The following is a 19,690-nucleotide window of genomic DNA, read 5'->3' on the forward strand; positions in this document are numbered from 1 at the left end:
TGTAAAAAGATTGAAACTTGCATTCTTTTGCACACTAGAAAATTTAAGAAACAATTTGGGAATGGCCATATAGATCTTCTGTTTGAATAAGGCATTGCTGACTATCATCAGGGGAAAGATTTATTTCACTTAATCTTTGGCAAAAAAAAAATGACACAGTTGCAATAAATTGAGCCAAAGTATTACATACAGGCATTAGCACACGCAAAGCCTTTTTAAAAAAAATTAGCATGAATATTGAGGAAATTTCAGAACATATAAATTACACACAGCAAAGGGGAATAATATAATATAAATTTTCTAAGGAACACTTTATTGGAATAAAAGGAAAAATACAGTAGATGCATACTTCTTTTAAAGCAAATAAGAACGTGAGTTAACTTTTCAGAAAGGCCACTGTTTGGTAAAGTGGACAAGTTCAACAAGTAAGTAAAATCTTGTAAAAATGTAAATTGGTATTAGAAATTGTCTACTTGCAAAAATATATTTTGAAACTGCAGCTGCTTGGAACAGTATCAGCCCGGGAGCCGGGGGAACCAGATTTGCTCAAGTGGCTTGGTCAAGAGCTTGAAGCAAGTCACCTCCTTGCAGAAGTGTCGAACTGCCCACCACCGGAACGTTAACCTCACAGTCATATCGGGTTAATTCTGGCAACAAATAAGGTTCAAAAGAAGGCCCGAGCAGACGACTTGCAACTCCTGAGAGGCAAAAAAATATATGCAGAAGCTGAGCAATATTTCATACCCAAAGGGTCTTAGCAGCAGTTGGGTTGAACTTAAAAAATGTCACATTATAGTATAATCGAAGTTAAAAAAAAACCTGGGATCTGCTTTTAGACTCAAATGCTAGGTGAATAGACTTCCATAATATTAACATTCTCCAGTTAATATTAGTCTCATTGTCTATGGAGATTCTCAGTCATCCAGGTCATGTTTTCCCAAAGTTGCTTTTTTCAAAAGGCAGCTGAACATTTCCCCCCCCCCTTGAAAACGTTTTGCTTCTCATCCAAGAAGCTTCTTCAGTTCTGACTGAATGGTGGGAATGGAAGGATTTGACTGAATGGTGGGAATTCAGGTATATAAATTATCTATGCAAGGAATATAAATCCTTCCATTCCCACCATTCAATCAAAACTGAAGAAGTTTCTTGGATGAGAAGTGAAACATCTTCAATAAATACCCCCCTCAAAGTAAGTCCAGTTGTCTTTTGAAAAAGCACATTTGGGACATTAGGCCCACTGATCAATAATTATCCATGTTCCCATTTCTTAAATATTTATTTATACTTCTCCAGTTTTCTAGTATCTCTGGTTATTTACAAAACAATGCTGCTTTTGACTTATATCAACCATCATATAGATTTTTCTATAGCCAGTTTATTAACTAAGAGAGATCAATTAGAGAAAGTCTGGTCTAGTGTTTAAGGCACCAGGCCAGAAAGCCAGAGACTGTGAGCTCAAGTCTCACCTTAGCCTTAAAAGCCAACTGGATGATCTCGGGCCAATCGTTCTCTCTCGGCCCAACTCACCTCACAGAATTGTTGTAAGGAATAATAGGAAGAGGGAGGAGAATTAGATGAGCTTGTAGCTTTGAGTTATTTGTAAAGATTATAAAGATGGGATTTGAATAGAAATAGAAATAAAGAATGGAATGGAATGGAGCGGAACGGAACGGAACAGAACACAACAGAATAGAATAGAATAGAATAATAGGTATCTCAATTTATGGGAACTGGGAAGAAAAAAAAAAATTCCAGAAGATAGTAATGGCAAACCGCTTCCATATTTTTGCCAAAATAAGTACAAGGTCCACGAGGACCCTAGCAACTGAGCTTTATTTATATGAGACTTTATGGGAAAACCTTCAACTTATTTGTTGGGCAGATTGATAAAACCTTCAACTTATTTGTTGGGCAGATTGATCATAGTACTTCATTTGATCACTTTCAACAGCTCACAGTAAGAGCCCCTCCCCCAACTAAAGGAACCGGTTTAAAGTATTCTTATCTTTATTAAAAGTAAATTTTTCATTACTGAATGTAATCTTTGACATGACACTCACCTGACATCCTATGAGCTTGCGATACACTGAAGTCCTGATAAGGGGTTTTGTAAAAAGGCGGAGAGTATACTGCTTTGGAATTATTTGCAGAGTTGCCAGAGGACAGTGGTAGATCCTGCTGTTGTTGCTGCATCACATGCACTGGCTGGCCTGGGCATCTTTGTAGGTTATAAAGAAACTTATCTACAATTACAAAGTTAAAAATTGGCTTTAAAATGCTATCAGAAACAGAATACTTCACATAGCCAAATTTATATTTTGCCTGGGAAAGTATCTGTGTGTGGTGATGGTGGTGGGGCAGATAGGCAGAAGTCCCATGTTTTTGTAAGGCAATTTCAGAAATGATGAATTGTTTTCTGTGGATACTTTCCAGATTGCAAACATCTGCAGAAGGAAATTAAGCAGCTACTAGAGTCAATTTAATGGTGAGCATCAGTTCATAATATCTTAAGTCACAAAGATTTTTGAAGGTTAGAATTAGTTTATGCATACATATAATAGGCAATATTGGAAGATGGATCTATGTATAAGCACGAATAGATTAGATATTAAAAATGAATTCATGCGCCCAGTTTTCATTCATATATAATATAGAGATATTCTTATCTTGCCAAAAGTCATTGAAAAATAGCTGAAAAACCTAAAGGCATTTTGACAGTTGGATATTGAGCCTGTGAATATATGATACTGAAAAGTAGGCAGGACATAAGGGCTTTGGATTATTATTTGATTATTATTGTTGTTGTTCATGACATGTCACTTCTGATCCTAGAGGAGATAAATAGCAAATATATGGCTAGTGGCCATTATGCATTTGTCTAAGCTTCTTTTTAAGACATTTAAATTATGAATCAACATCATATCTCATGGTAATTGACAATGCATTTTAACCATGTGTTTTGTGAAAAAGATTTTGTTTCCATAGACATCCAAATTTCATATCATGACTCCTGGTTCTGAATTACAGAAACCACTGTCGGTTATTGTCATTTGAGCTGCCTGTAGAGTTCTCAGAAGTATCTGAATTTTCACTGTGTGAAATAATACTAGATAAGATGGTCCACTACTCTTATTCAGCAGAACCTTTACTTTTAAGAATGATGAAGCCGAGTGTAGATAGGGTAGCACAGAATTTGGTAAATATGAAAGAAAAAGCATATGCATACCCTCTTTTGAATAATTTTTGGTATTCTGCTCACAGCCGCCAAAGAGTGATCTATTCCACTATGTGTGTGTTTTTTTGGTTAGATATGAAGCCTAGTGGCCCAGTGGTTAGAATGCAGTATTGCAGGCTGACTCTGCATTCCACTCCCAGGAGTTCAATCCTGACCAGCTCAAAGTTTGACTCACCTTCCATTCTTCTATGGGCAGTAAAATGAGGACCCAGATTGTTGGGGGCAATAGGCCGACATTTGTAAATGATCAGAGAGTGCTGTAAAGTACTACAGGGTGATATGTAAGTCTAAATGCTATTTCTATATTACCAATTTAAAAAATTCTTACCATTAAGGACACTTGTGCTGAGTGACTTCTTTTCTGAATGCAATGCACAGTTTTCACTTCTGAGAAGTTTCATTCTTTTCAACATTAAGTGGGTTGGATTAAGGCCGGATATGTCATCTTGTGTCTATGGTAGGTAAGGAAAAACATGAAGACATGCTACTCAAAGAAACTTGTACAACCTTATATTTAGAAACATGAAAGGCAAAATACATTGATCAGTCATAATAAATTTACCCCATTTAGATGTTGAAATGTTTGGTCCTCGTAATCTAACTGCCGCTTCAACTTCAGACTGTTGGCAAGAGCAACTCGGGCTGGATTTATATCTATGCCACGCTGTCCAAAACTTTCCAGTGATCTATCAAAACAAATCATTTTTTTAAAATTAAGTTGAAACAAACTTCACTTTAATGCAGAGAAATGTGACATGTTGGTCTGCAGAAATCTTTTCTTTTTCAGATCTGTTCCTATTATCAATGGTTAAAACGGAAGCTTGCAAGAATATTTTTACTAAGACAAAAGTGGCTAGTAGTTGAGAACAGATATGAGATTCATAACTGGCACAATGATAAACATTAACAAATGATAAACATTAATAAGGTGTGTCAATGCTAATAAAAATTGAAACATTATTTCTGTAAAATCTCTTATCAGAAAGCTGAAATGGAAAGAACAGAGTGAGCTGTGCAAATTGATAATAGCATTTTATTTAACCATTGCTCAACAACTGCTTTCTGCAGTTAGTTTCTATTGCCTAAGTACTGTTGACTCTCTGGTGTGGGCAAATCACTAGCTTGCGCCACAGACATTCACTCATTGATTAGCAGTTTGTTTATCTCTAAGGTTAATAAATAGTGCAAAGATAAATTATGGTCTGGGAATTGCTTGAAATCTACCCTCTCATGGATAAAGTCAATCATATGGATCCCATCCCTTCCCTATTGGCTATATACCAACCATTTATTTTAATTATGATTTTATTTGTCAGATTTAAAATTGTTCTTGGCCAGAAACTTAAGGCAACATACGTAAACTTTATTTCCATTTTTTCTACAACAATATTGTGGAGGCTGGTTAAATTAAGAAAAAGTGACTAGCCCAAAGTAACTTAGTACTATTGGTAATCTAAGTCTCCTCAGTCTTTCTCCAACTCCTTAATACTTGGTTTCCTTGTATCTTGAGTGCCTCATACCAAAAGATGATAAAAAACAGGTGGATTTGGAATTCTTGCTCCTTAATTTTCTCAGGTGCAACTGAACCAGATTCCTTATACAGTATGTAGTCTACAAGGTTCCTGGGAGGCACAGAGGGATGCTGGGAACAAGAATTACATTTTTTGTACTCCTCCCTTACATTGTGGTATGCTGAGGGGAAAGGACTTAACATTTCAGAAGGTTGGAATGTATGCTAAGCTCCTCTCAAACCAAGAGAGGACTTCAGATGGATGGGTGGATAAACACTTTGGGCTACATCCTCATTTCCACCCTCCCTACAATGCCCTTGATACTCACACTAGATTATCACCTGGCATAACTTCTAGGTAACATACAGTCCACTTCCTCCTTTGAAAATATGTGGGTTTGTTAAAAGATAGTTAAATGCTTGGTGCAGCTTGTGACTTTCAGAGAAATTTCAAAATAGAAATAAAATTGATTAAAAACTGTGGATCACTCAGATGTCCACCCAGAGAGTCAAACAACACTCATTGTTTCCTCAAGTTTTCCCCTTTTCTATTTTGGATAAAAAGATGACTAATGAAAGAAGTGGAATCCTTGCTCAGCTGCAGTGATTAGAAAAAGTGTTGTACACATACCCTGTGCAAATACTCTCACAGTATGTGAGCACTTTTTTAAGTGTTTTTTTTTTAATGAAGAGATATGATTATGTGCCATGAAGTCATTTTCAACTCCTAGCACATAATCTCTTTAATTGAAGCTCTGATAACTTATTTAAAAATAGGCATACGAAACCACGACCTTTCTCTGACCCTTTGACAAATGGTTTTGCTGGCAATTTTCTATTTTTATATGATAACAAGCTTTGCTCTGATGTTTCTGTTTTGCCATTAATGCATATTGTGTTTTTCATTTCTTCTTTTTGATTCAACCACTTGCTTCCACAAGCATGAACGTATGTGGAAAATGAAAAATCTAGCTATTATTTTGCTGTATTTAAACTACTTTTGTCTATTATCTTCAAAATCCCTTTCTGTGTTGAATTACCTTTTCCTATCTGTGCTTATGCTGGACAAATGCAGCGATGGAGGGTCTGATGCAGAGCTTGTTAAAGACTTATTGCTGATTCCTCTCCATTTTGTTGGCATATACTGTAATGGTGGGTCAGGTGGCCACTGTGTATTTGGTCTCCCACCCATTGAAGACAGTGGAGTGTTGGCTTGTGCATAGTAGGGCAGCAAGAATGAGGGTGATTGACTGCCATGGTTGTAGAATGCCAGTGGCAGAGTCCCTTGGCCTGCTGGCATATTTTTGTCAGATCCTGGCTGGCAATATTTCTCTAGCAGGAAGTCGCTTTGGGAAGAAGGAGCAAGTGGTTGGAAGAGACTGTTCATGTTACTTAAGCTGTGCTGGGGAAGCTGGGCGCTTTCACACAGAGGACGTTCCTCTTGACAGATAGGGCTCAGCTGGAAATCTTCTCCATCCATGGGAATATAAGGAGCCAAAGTTTCAAGATCCAGTTCATTGAAGTCACTCTGTCCAATGAAAATTAAAAGGGGTGGGGTAGTGAAGAAAAACAAATTTACAATTTAAAATGAGAAAGCTAGAATCCCTCTCTTTTTGCATGTCCCAGAACAATGTCTAAGGCACAATATGCCTTACTCCATGTAAGATATGGCTTTGCAATTTCCTAGTTTCCCAAATTTAAACCAAATTCTCCAGCCATCTAGATCAGGGGTGTCAAACTCGCATCATCACGCATCGTCACGTGACATATCGTGACTTTTCCCCACTTTGCTAAACTGGGCATGAGAGTGGCCAACACGCCTGGCCTGTGGGATGTGAGTTTGACAGTCCTGATCTAGATGTTTTAGACTTCAATACTATAGCACAAAGACTAAGAATGATGGAAGTTTTAGCATCTGTCAGATATGTTATATAATACTATATATTACTATATATTAGTTTTCTGAGGTTAATTAATTATTATATATCAGTGATGGGATTCAATTTTTTTACTACCGGTTCTGTGGGTGTGGCTTGGTGGAAGTGGCAGGGGAAGGATACTGTAAAATCCCCAGTCAGAGGTGGCATTTGCTGGCCCTCCAAACTTCTCAAAATTTCTGCTACCAGTTTTCCAGAACTGGTCATTATATAAAGAGCCCCAAGCCTGACATTGCCAGGTGGAAAAGCCAAGTCTAGGGAAATGGAAATGATTTTTCCATTATATCTCTCCCATTAATGCAGAATCCCTGCTTCCCATTTTAATGAATAAGAGCAGTAGCCACTGACCCTTGAGTGCATATAAGGAACTGAAACAACATGCTCTTTTGACTTTTGGTTTGATGCTAATTTATTCATGGTTTCTCTTACCTGTGAACTGCATTGATTCTTGGCATCTGTGTCCATGGCAAAAAGCTTCTCAATCATCTCTATCTTCAGGTCTTCATCTAAAGAAGTGTAATAATCTCCTGGGCTACTTGGCTATAGGATGAAATGAGAAAACAGACTATCAACAAGTACACAAATGGCTGTAATGCAGTTGGCTGCATAGAATGAAACACCAGAAAGAAAAGACCTGGCCAACTGTCCTGATACTCCCATTTTTTTAGCGCTTGGCGCTGCAAAACTGTGTCTTGCTTCCCATTCAAATTACGATGCAAAAATGATGACAGAAACAGAGAACACTGAATTGTGCTTCTTTTTCTCCTTCTGCTGATTCGGGGATCAGGGCTGATTTAGCCAAATCTCCAGTGAGTGAGAGAATTGTAAACTGGGTCCCACTGCTTTCTGTCCTTAAAAGATTGATATAGAATCACATGAGATAATAGGAAATATTTGCATTTCTGTTTGGGAGCACTTCTTTCCCGATCTTGCCTTTGTATTTACTGGTGACTTTCCATATTAACCTCTTAAGGTCTGGGAATGGCTGCTCCCCTTCTAAGCTACTGGTGTGTGTGTGTGTGTGTGTGTGTGTGTGTGTTACTGATAAATTCCCTGAAAATGTCATTCCTTTTCTCTCATTTTCACATTCTGAATGAAGTAGGATTACACCAAATTGATCTCACCCACCATCAGCCTTTGATATTGGTTTTGAGTTCAGTGGATAAAGGCAACTGGAAGTAATTCCTTTAAAAAAAATACTATTTCTACTATAACTCCAGTTAGTGCTGGTGGAAAAAAAAAACCCCACACTTCAAAGCTGGCAATGCTGCCAGATTTCAATGTAAAGTTCTTTCTTACGGTGGAACAGCTGCTGTTGCTGCTTGCGCTGGGAGTAGTGCTGCCAGGTGCCACTTGAGGCAAGGTAAATGATGGCACACTCAGCTTTTCAGTCTGGGATGGCTGGTTCTTCCCTTCTGGAGCCCACTGAGTGTTTGGAGTAATCACAGCTTTGTTATAGGTAGGAATTTCCTCAAAGTTTTGTGTTCCTGAAATTGAGGCAAGCAAGGTCAGTTCATCCTTGGTACTAGAAATCCTAGTACTTTTTTAAGAAAAAGAAAACAAATTGGGAAATATATTCAGATTGGGAAGCTTATCTTACTCCCCAAGTAGTTAACAGCTAAATTTCAATTAAGTGGGAGATATTAAGCCTCATTCAATGCTCACTAATGCTTCTTTTATAAGTTTGAAGTCACTGATATGCCAATAAATGACTTTCTTTAATTAATCAATTCTAATCAGTCAATTAATCATACTTCCACTCTGCCACAATCAAAATAATTCTTGGCTGTTTGTACTCTATCTAATCAAGAATTAAATTATCCATAGTTAGAGTAATCATCAGCATGAAACATAACAATAATTATCCATCCATCCATCATCTATCATTGTGTGTATCTGATACTTTGTGGGAGATGCTACAATCTACTAGCTCTCTTGTGGTTAACTACAATACAAACACAAGATGATTTTCACCACTTATTTTTCCCAAAATATTACTAACCAAAGTCAAGAGAAATAATTGCATCGCCTGGTGTTGGTGCCAACTGAGCAAGTTCTTCTGGTTCTTCCTTCAGCTTGCTGAATAAGAAGTCACTCTTATCAGCCACTGGAATTCCATGGTCATATATAGAGTTCATGGCCATCATATGAGGCTTAAAAAGTGATTCTGTCTGATCCATGGAGAATACAATGTCGTTGTTCTCTATTTCACTACCAAGATAAAGTGTTAGATATTTGTATTATGGAAGACAGTATTCATGTAAATACAAAGAATCACAATAAGAGAGTTAACCAAAGATCATGGGACAACTAGATATTGTTGGTTTACAATCATCTTGAGTCCTGGGATTCTCCAACAGTCTGCAGGGCTACCGTTTCCCCACTCCATACTTTCCCTGTTATTTGAGGGATTTGCATATAGCTTTGTTAAAAGTGTCTAGGGAGATTCCAGTCATCCAGGCAAAGGCTGTCCCAAAGATGCTTTCTCAAAAGGCAACAGGACTTTGTTTTTTCCTTGAGGAAGGCATTACACTTCTCATCCAAGAAACTTCTTTCAGATCAGTTCTGTTCCCACCATTCAGTCAGAACTTGGGTGAGAAGTGAAACATCTTCCTCAAGGAAAAAACATCTTTGAGACCTCCTACAGAAACATGCAAAACTGCTCAGACTGTGTTGCTTCTTCGTCTGTTCTCATTTAGCTAGCATTCTTTGGGATTTCAGCTGCCTTACCTTAGAACATAGTTAACACAAATTATGCACTGAGGCTGCAAGTTCCGAGTATTGTAGATGACTGTTCCTTGGGTCTCAAGCCACACATAGCCGCCATGCTTGGCTAGCATGCGATACTGCCCTGTAACCACTTGACCTTTTCCACACACTGGGGATAAAGAAAGAAAGGGAAACATGGAAAGAAGAGAAATTGCATTTCAATATCATTTTTCAGTATTATGACACCTTGCTAAAAGCATCAGAAATATGTGGCATCACAGATCTGTTAAAGTATTAATTCACTCGAAACAAAGTAAGGAGCAGCAAGGCGATAAGCAGTAAGGGCCCACTTCAGTTCTCAACCCTTGCAAGCTTCTAATTGACCTTCCTTTTCCATTGGTGCATCTTCTAAGAGAGGAGAAAACTCGGATGAGAGAAACCAGCCAATCTCCATTATTCCCATTGGCAATTATATCTCCATCTGGCAGAAGTCACATCTGTGATGGGTTTCGGTACTTCAGTATGAGCTCTGTGGCAGTTTCCCAAGGATCACAGAATTCGTCTGATTCCCTCCTTGAGATTAGAGGCAGTTTCCAGCATTGGATTCCCCAGGTTGTCATTTTCCCCAGCCTTGAAGCTGGCTTAATTCTGATTTAGATGAGAATTTAGGCACTTGTTGGATCAGTAGAAGTATAATATATTTACTATAGTTACAGCCAATGATAGGCTATGAAAAACTCAAAAGAGCAACAACAAAGGCAAGAAAAACAATGACTGTTGCTTGATGGGTTTGTAGATATTGTAAATATTGATTTTACGCGCACACACACACACACACACACACACACTATCTTGATATTATAAAGACTGAAAAATTCTTGCACAATTTAAATCCCAGCTTCAAAAATACTTTGCACAATTTTGCAAATGGAAAATCTGAGAGGCTCTAATTCTGGGACTTACTTCTGGGTAAATATCCATCAGATTTTATTATTATAATTCACACAATGTGGTATTATGATTAATGTGGTATTATTAGATTCTAGGACTAGAACTGGCAAAACCTGGGTTCAGGTCTGCCAATCTCTCTGCTCAACCTCCTTACAGTGTTTTTTGCTGTGGTAAAAATGCAAGAATAGAGTGGTATGTAAGCCATCTTGAGTTCCCATTTAGTGTAAATAGACGTTACTAAGGAACTGCTTAATAAACAGGACTATTATAGAAACAATAGCCTGGGACTTTTCTGAGACAGCCATAGAACCATTTTAAGGTGAACAAATAGCCATACTAAATCCTTTGTTTATGTATAATCTACAAAGCGCTCCTCTAATGTTTTTATTGCATCCCTTTATTGGTGAAGTTCTGCATTCAGAATAATCTTGCTCTTAAAGAGATTATATTTTGATTATTAGATTAGTGAGGTGCATAAACAAAAAATAATAATCAAAGATTTTGTCTGAAAATCATTTAAGCAAATGGTTTCTGTTTGTCTGTGAAACATTATTACATGGGATTCTTAATCGAGAACTCATTAAGGCATCATCATGTGATGTGCCTGTTACATTACTCAGAGGAGTTTTAGTGCTTTCATCTTTAAAAGAAAACAAGTCACACCGTGATTTGATACAAGTTGCTGTTGCAGATATGTTAGTGGAGAATGATATCTAATGGTGAATAAATAATTCTTTCATTTTAGGCCAACTGAAGGGTAACTGCTAGCTGATTGCTACAAAAAAGGAAACACACCACTGAACATACTATACAATCTGCACATGCCACTAGCCAGCTTTAATAAATTGGGTGTTAGCAACAAATTTGGCCTTCCATTGCTCACTTGCAATTTCTCATAAATTATAAACAAGCTAAAAAAATAATGCTGTTAATTTGCAGTTAGGAGTGAACTTTGAAATGGGGTGAGGAGCTCCTTTTCAACTAACTGATTTTATTAAAAAGGCTAAAAGTTTGCAATTCCCTTCAATAATTCATTTTAGACTACAGTTAAAAGCAGACTTCATGTTTTTAATACAAGCTCTTTTCCCCTCCCATATGCCTTCTTGTCTAGTGCCTGGAATATGCCTCTAGTGCTTGGAAATCTTGCATATTATGAGTTGCCTTATTAAGGATACTGCCCTAACATACTGAATTTAGAATGCTGTTTCCCGTCCCTCCTCTGATTCAAGTTTTCACAATGAATTGTAGTCATAAATAGCTGAATTTCTGGAAGAAGTCTAGTCTGTGATGCTATTGTTAAATTCAGAAGTGGTTACCATAAAGCAGGAAGCAGGAACATGCATTAGATTAAGCCATATCCTAAATCAAGATTGGAAAGATACAATATTACAATATTAAGTCAAAGCAGGGCTCCTTTAAATCTGAATTACCTAGCAGCTTCATAACAACTCAGAGCACACTGCATTATCACTTTGTCCTGTGTCTATGATTTGGACTCTTTGCATGGCACATGATGTACTACCAAACCAATACTCCTGATGCTCTTTCTTTTTCAATATTCCAATTTTTCCAAGACTACTCTCATGACAATTTTCTACTCTGTAGCAATTGTTTTGGAACATTTCCCCCCACCATCTTCTCTTACTTTTTCTTTTACTTCAGATTAACGAATGTGATTTTATAGTTTAAAAAAGCAGATATTTTTCATCTGCATAAATTTGAACGTTTACGTTTTTACACAGCTATACAGGTGAACATGCAGTTAAGGAACAATAAACTACAATTTCACAGCTCAAATTACAGCATGATCCCCTATTTCTTTACTCTCTAAACTATAGAGCACTTTGTGGCTTACTTCTACCCAGATATTATTTCTAGACCATATCCCTTCACAGTTGCACATACATGCACACAGTAGTCCTCAACTTACAACTACCATTGAGATTGGAATTTTGGTTGCTAAGCAATGCACTAGAAAACAAGTCAACACATAATCAAACCCAATTTTATGACCAATTTTACTGTAGCCATTAGGTGAATCATGTGATCATTAAGTGACTCTGGCTTCCCCAATTGACTTTGCTTGTCAGAAACCAACAGGAAAGGTTACACATGATTGCAAAATGCTGCAATGGAGAGCCATTGGGCGGTGCCCAATTAAGACCACATGATTGTGGAGGGATGGTGTGACAGTCATAACTTTGAGGACAGATCATAAGTGACATTTTCTCAGGCCATTGTAACCTTGGACTGATGTTAAATAAATGGTTGTTAAGTGAAGGGCTACCTGTTTTTATTGAATATAATTTCCTAACTTAAAAGACTACAATTGTTTTAAATGGCAAAAATACATATATGCTAGGTTTTATTTTTTTTAAAGGCTGGCAACCAAAATGAATAATAAAGTTCAGTGGGATCAGAACAGACTGAAAATTGAAATGAAAATTTGTATTAGCATTAATACCGTTTGGATGACTTTATAGCATAAGTACATAGAAATTTTCTGTCTCATTCTCTTTCCCCATATCATATATTCAATAAAATGTAAATTTATTCATTAGTTTATTTTCTCCCTGCCTTGATTATGTTTATAAAGAACTCAAGGTAGTGAACACGCATACTACTCCATTCTCCTATTTTTCCCACAACAACTTCCCTGTGAGGTAGGTTGGACTGAGAGAGAAATACTAGTCAAAGTCACATGCCTAAAATGGGACTAGGACTAATTGTTTCCTAGTGTCTAGCCTGGTGTCAAATTAAATTAATTAATTGTGATCCCATCTTCCTTATTTTTATTAATAACTGCAGTGAATGTATCTAATATTATCTTAGACTTGCATTTGATAACTCCAATAAAGTTTTGAAAGTTTGAAATGAGGCCTTTACTCATTTTTTTCCTTGGTCATTAAAATAGTTGTATCTCTTTTTTTAAAACAAACAAACAAGATGTATTTAATTCTCCAATAAAAATAGCAGTGCCAGGACATTGTACAGGCACTTTTGAAACTAGAATTGGTATTTAATTGTTTATGCTTGCCTATAACAGAAGTCTCCAACCCTTAGAAAATTTATGAAATATCGTGAGTATTCTCCTAAAAAAGCTGCCATGAAGTTTGTGACTAGTCACAAAACACCCATTTAAGCAATCCAGTAAGACCACAAAAAAATCCCCACATGAATGTGTGTTAATACCTCGTTTTCAGTACATAATCTTTTCCTCTACTTGACTCAATGCTTGTTCTTAGGGAGAAAAAAGCCATAGGAAAACTGAGAGACTATTCTGCAATGACAATGTATAGGTAACTATAATTAGCATCTATTTTTAGATATTATGTAACAAGCTACAGTGAGAAACAATATGAAAGGAACTAAGAGACAAGAGGACAGACAGCAATAAAAATAGAACAAGCTGCAATCCTGCTTTCATTTATCTGAGGATTAATAAATCTTGATGAGAATGATTTCTGAGTCATACTGACTTCTGAGACATACATAGGATTGTGCAGTTAATGTTTTGTTGTTCTAAATATACAGCATTAAGAAAGGAAAGCTGTCAGAGTTATTATAGTGTGGTTGCATGAGTCACTATAGACTTCTAAAACATGGCCATCCATAGGTTGGCCTTCAGGTACCTTGTGCAGGTCTCTGAACCTTGGCAAATAGACATCTTTTAAAGGGTTTCCACTATTTCCCCACCAATGCACTATTTTTATTAGCAGTAGTAGCACATGATGTTATTGCATTAGCCAGGAAACCACAATGCTATTACAGAGTAGTAGTTTGGCTGACCATTTACCAGCTCCATTGTAGGACATGTTCACACTCTTCCCAAGGTGCGCCATAGGAGAGCAGGCTAGTTTTGCATCAGAGAGAAAGACGAGCAGCTCTCCTGCAGTGTTATCAAAGGTCCCCTCCCTTCTTTGGACCTGACTTGCAAAGAGGTGCTGCAAACGGAAAGGTTCAGAACTGGCAGGAATCTGCCTGCCTGCATGGAGCACCAACTCGTCTCCCCCCTGAAATGGTACCTATTTATCTACTTGCACAGAACATGCTTTTGAACTGTTAGGTGGATAGAATCTGAGGTGAGTGATGGGAGCTCATCCTGCCACACAGTGCTAGGACTCAAACCTCTGGAGCAGACACCATCTCCAGCATCATTAAGCTATTGAGCTGCCACGGCTCTACCAAAACACTGAGCAGGGGATTGGATTCAGTGATCTAAATAGCCCCTTTATTTCTGTTTCTGATAACTGTATTACTCAGCAGACCGGTATCCGTATACGAATTCTTCAGGTTGCTTTTCCTGTAACATGTTTCACACAGCTATTTGCTTATTTATAGTTTCATAAAACCATCTACTTTTTCCTTTTCCCTTCATTATGAATTCCACCCCTACAAAAAAATCCTCTACTACCAAGTCCCTAACATGGGTAAATCCTTTCCTGTTAGCATTTATAACATTTATCAAATGCCATCAAGATAGGTTTTTTGTTTATTTATTTTCTGCTTGAGAAAAACTAACTTTCCAATTACAAGCTAAAAGCAGCAATAACTTTTATGGTGCATTAAAGACCCACAGATATATTTCAGTGTTAGCCTCAGTTAGCAAGGTTATTTATTTATTTATGATATTTGGAGGAAACCTGGATACAGAATGACCCCTAGGGGATTAAAGTAGAAAATCCTACATATCCAGACAAACATATTCCCTGTAACTTAAAACATAACCAACAGGGTCTCCACAAGCATCCTTTTGGAGGGCCTGGAACAGTCAAAATTTTAAAGATGTTCTGAACATTATCAGGGTGGTAGCCAATGGATGTCTGGGGATACAATATCTCATTCCAAAGGGCAGCACAATTACTGAGAAGGAATGCTTCTTGGCCCTGGTAGATCATAGTGTTTGATCCAGGAGGCTGAAATGCACCACTGCCCAATTTAATTAGTTGGACACTGACCCTATGGCATGAATGGTGGCATATCTGCATATGTATAGGTAAGTCTGTCTGTAATGAATGACGAAACAGGGTTCAGTCTGGGTCAATCTAGATGTATTCTTCCAAGCTTCTAGCTCATGTCAGAACCTATCAACAGGGAACTTCTTTCTCTCAGGAATATGTGCATTGGACTGTTCTACATGTTATATTTATATGGTTCCTGTTGTGTGCAGCTTTTAGTTGTTAGAGTATTTATGGCTGGCTATTAAGTCATTAATTGTTGCCTTTTGCCACCCCATCCTCGGCTCCTAAGTACTTGTTAGGCAGGTGGTAAGTCAGCACTCCTATTGACTGACAGGGTTCTCAGGCTTCAATCATTTTTCTGGATGTTTTGGTCTCTGCTCAGCCAACAATCACAGTAGCTGCAAAATTGAATGCAATGTCCTTGTTCATTGCGATGTGAGGCTATCACTGAGTTCGAGTCATTGGTAAGAAAATTGGAAGACTGGAACACATGTATTTACCTTTCTTCTCAATGAGGAAACAGTTGAATTCAGCAGTGGATAATGTGGCCTCAGAGTCACTTGAAACTCCCCTATCAATTTAAGCATATCCCACACTAGAAGTTCCCTCTGATTGCACTGCCAATTTTTGCATATAGATAAAATAGGTTTTTAACACCTAAAATTCCTCCCCCTCAAATAAGAAGGAAAGAGACATTTGTTTAATCCTGCCCATGTACATTCTCTCCTGACCACAGTGACAACGGTAATGTACAAGTTATTATAAAAAAATTGGCCCTTCCAGCTTTTTGTTTTCTTAAATAATATGGTCACTGGTTCTCAACATTAATCATTTTCCAAATCACACCATTCACAGGGAATTAGAGACATACAGGTAGCCCTCTATACAGATATCTGTAGAAATACACCTCCAACTGGAGTCCCTGACAGCTTCTGTGAAAGAGACATAAGGCTCATAGTCTAAGTGATGATGATGACGATTATACTTTTATTCATTAAATGTGAAACTTAGTCAACTGAACATTTAAAAATGTATCACAAATATTATTGACTGGCACTGATGATTGATACGGGATGCTGCCAGCATCCTAGGTATCAACTAAGCATCTTCTTAAGATGTGTGATGTTCTGAGTAGCACAGTTTTTGGTATCATCATCATCATCATCATCCTCCTCCTCCTCCTCATCATCATCCTGGCTGACTAGAGTCATATTCAATTCATGCTTCACCTAATAATTATAGTTTTTGAGTGTGACTTACAGTTTTGATGACTTTTGGTCATACTCTCAGAATCCAGTGCATGATAGAATTCATATGCAGAACGACCCAGCAGCTCCTCAGGATGATATCCAACTAATTCAGTTATCCTTTACAAAATAAATAAATAAATAAATAAATAAATAAATAAATAAATAAATAAATAAAAATTATATCTATATCTATATCTATATCTATATCTATATCTATATCTATATCTGTCTATCTATCTATCTATCTATCTATCTATCTATCTATCTATCTATCTATCTATCTATTTTCTTAAGTTTTCGCGGGTACTTGCATGTATGGTATTCAGCTTTGTTCGGGTATTTTCCCACGTCATTATAGTTGTGCTTTTAAAGTTGTAGCAATGTTTTGGCAGAATCTCATCTGCCATCATCATCACAATACAGAAGCCTGATGATGGCAGATGAGATTCTGCCGAAACGTTGCTACAACTTTAAAAGCACAACTATAATGACGTGGAAAATACCAACAAAGCTGAATACCATACATGCAAATACCCGCGAAAACTTAAGAAAACACACATATATATACATTAATTACATACTGAATTTAAAACACAAACCCTACAAGAAGAAAAGATTGAATACATTATACCTGTAGTCTATTCTTGCCAAATCTACAGAAGTGGTAATCAAGTGCTGAATAATCCAGACAACTGCACATAACACAAATTTCATTTAAAAAAAGAGCTGTTTAATGCACTATCTTACATGTCAGTCCAATCTGTAGTCTTAGCCTAGCATTAGTAAGGGTTCCTGAATAAGCAGATATAATGTTTTGTAGATTTGTACTGCATCTCCTATCTTCTATTCTAAGAACGTCTAGGTGACAAAATGTGTAAGTCTCCAGAGTATTTATGATTAGGAATTAAAATCCAGACTCCAAGCTATCATCAGACAAATTTTTCATGACTTTTGCCAATGGTTATATTTTTCTTTCCCTCTCACATAATATCATTTTTACTTGACCATAGTGCAAACATTGCACCTAAATTACAGTCACCTATGATAAGCTTTAACCCCAAGTTTCCAAACTATTGCTAGTCATTTATATTACATTATCAATAAAACCTGCATAATGGGACTCCAAAGAGATATGGAATAGAGGCATTTGCAAACTAAGGAGGATCGTATTTGATTTATATTTTGATTATTTCTTATCCCTAGATAAAAAGTGAAGTAACATTCATGTCTCGGGATAACAACTACAGCTCTGATTACTCTTGAAACAACTGACTGGAAGAAAGCCATGGAGTGAGGTGGAATTTAATAAAATATTGAATTAAAAATTGAACTTTTGACTACTGTTCCTCTTTGAGGTTCCATAATTTATACAGTTGACTTTTTCAGTTGGAATTTATTGTTAGGGATTAGCTCATTGTTTTTGGTATTTCCTTTACTAAAGCAAAAATTAAACAAACAAATACTAAGGAAGCAACTAACAGCGAGGTTGTCCCAGATCTCCATGAGAGTCATCTGCTAGTTTATGCAATAATGCTTCCTAACATAAATTCCACAAAGATTTTCACACAGTGACTCTGGTCCTTGCATCATCAATGTAAAAATAAGTACTAGATTACAAATCAGTGGTGCTGTGAAGATTGGTTCAAAAATCACATACATAGGATTATCTTTTATTAAATATAACGTGTATCCTATATTAAAATAATTGCCGTCATTAAAAACAAAGGCTTTTTCTCCTCCTTCTCCTCAACATATCAGGATAACCTTGTTAACATTGTGTATAGTTTTGATCATATCTACGTCAGGCACATGAATCCTATTATCTGTATAGTATAATTGGATAAACCCTTTTAAAAAAACTGTGAAATGAAAAGACTGCAATAAGGTTACTCCCTCCCCTTTGAACTGCATCACTCCTAGTTGACGTTAAACTCACAAAGCCAGGAAATAAAACGTTAGAACAAATGCAGAGACTCCTCTGCCTGTGAGCACGTAGTTGCCATTATCCCTAATGACGGTAACACTGTCATTATTCTCACAAGGATTGTGATTTTTGTGCTGCCCTAAAGGAGTCTGGCTTTTCTTTTTCTTCCTCTTTTCCCTCTTTTCATGCAATTAAAGGACACTTTCACTCAGACACTAGTTTTGCCCTCCTGTTCCCTGTAGCAGTTTTGCACCTGTAAGATCTTGTGAACTGTGGTTGGTAACTGAGGAAAGAAGAAAGTAGAAAGTCCATCCAGCTGACCCACAGGATAAACATAATTTCCTCCAAGCATTTGCTCACTACATTTGCGTTTCAGAAGGAGAAAAATATACAGGGACTGTGGAAAGAAGACAACCGTCTTCCCTACTGTAATTAAAGCATGGAGAATGGTGGTAGGTGCTATAATGCTTGCATCAACAGAGAGGAGGGAAGATTCAGAGCTGGGGTTCAGAAGCCAGGAACCAATAGGCAGCTATGAACCCTGCAGCTCCATAGGAAACTCTGCAAAGTCATCATTAAACATTCACTATATCATTTAGTTGTCTTGCATTCTAAGGTACATGGGTTGCTGGTTGCAATGCAATGCTCTCATGGCAATTATCTCCAACAGTCAATGAAACAGAGAGATACTGTTTTTTGATTAATGACAAACATAAGATTGCCAGAACATGTTAAAGAACAAAGATGGGATTCATTGTTATGTGTTCATTTGGTGGTTACTTGGATGAGTAGTCTGATTTTGCCACGTAATAATGCATAAATTGCCATGGTATAATGTGTGGAATGACTTAAATTGCAATAATAATAACATATATAATAAATAGTGGATGTGGCAATATCTGGAGACAGCAGAATAGAATAGAACTGGGGAAGATAACAAAATACAAAGCAAATAGATATAGAACAACAGTGGCAGTTGAAAGCAAAGGTAATACCAATAGTAATAAGTGCCTTGGGTGCAATCCCAAAATAACTGGAGTACCATCGGCATTGACCAAGTCACCATCAGGCAATTGCAAAAGACAGCTTTATCCAGAACAGCTTACACCCCTGTGATGATACCTTTAATACCATGAAACATCAACATCTCCCTATCCCAGGTCCTTGGGAAGGACTCAATAGATACTTTTAAATGCCAAATCTAGTCTGAACA

General features: G+C 37.1%; 1 protein-coding gene across 4 annotated transcripts in view; it reads right to left on the reverse strand.

Annotated features, from left to right (window-relative positions):
- Nucleotides 1–222: 222 nt before the first annotated feature.
- EPAS1 (endothelial PAS domain protein 1) overlaps nucleotides 223–19,690 on the reverse strand; it is a 94,344-nt gene continuing 74,876 nt past the window's right edge. For all 4 annotated transcript variants that reach the window (XM_026683645.2, XM_087962701.1, XM_026683637.2 and 1 more), the window contains 10 exons: nucleotides 16,564–16,670; nucleotides 9,413–9,560; nucleotides 8,685–8,893; nucleotides 7,982–8,169; nucleotides 7,112–7,222; nucleotides 5,786–6,273; nucleotides 3,798–3,921; nucleotides 3,564–3,687; nucleotides 2,061–2,243; nucleotides 223–698 (listed from right to left, as the gene is read on the reverse strand). In XM_026683645.2, coding sequence (XP_026539430.2) covers nucleotides 547–698; nucleotides 2,061–2,243; nucleotides 3,564–3,687; nucleotides 3,798–3,921; nucleotides 5,786–6,273; nucleotides 7,112–7,222; nucleotides 7,982–8,169; nucleotides 8,685–8,893; nucleotides 9,413–9,560; nucleotides 16,564–16,670 — 1,834 coding nt within the window. In that variant the 3' untranslated portion in view covers nucleotides 223–546. The remainder of the gene's footprint in view (nucleotides 699–2,060; nucleotides 2,244–3,563; nucleotides 3,688–3,797; nucleotides 3,922–5,785; nucleotides 6,274–7,111; nucleotides 7,223–7,981; nucleotides 8,170–8,684; nucleotides 8,894–9,412; nucleotides 9,561–16,563; nucleotides 16,671–19,690) is intronic.

The sequence above is a fragment of the Notechis scutatus genome, chromosome 1, assembly GCF_049901735.1.
Source record: "Notechis scutatus isolate UNSWTSFEM ecotype Mainland chromosome 1, rNotScu1.2, whole genome shotgun sequence".
Lineage (NCBI taxonomy): Eukaryota > Metazoa > Chordata > Lepidosauria > Squamata > Elapidae > Notechis > Notechis scutatus.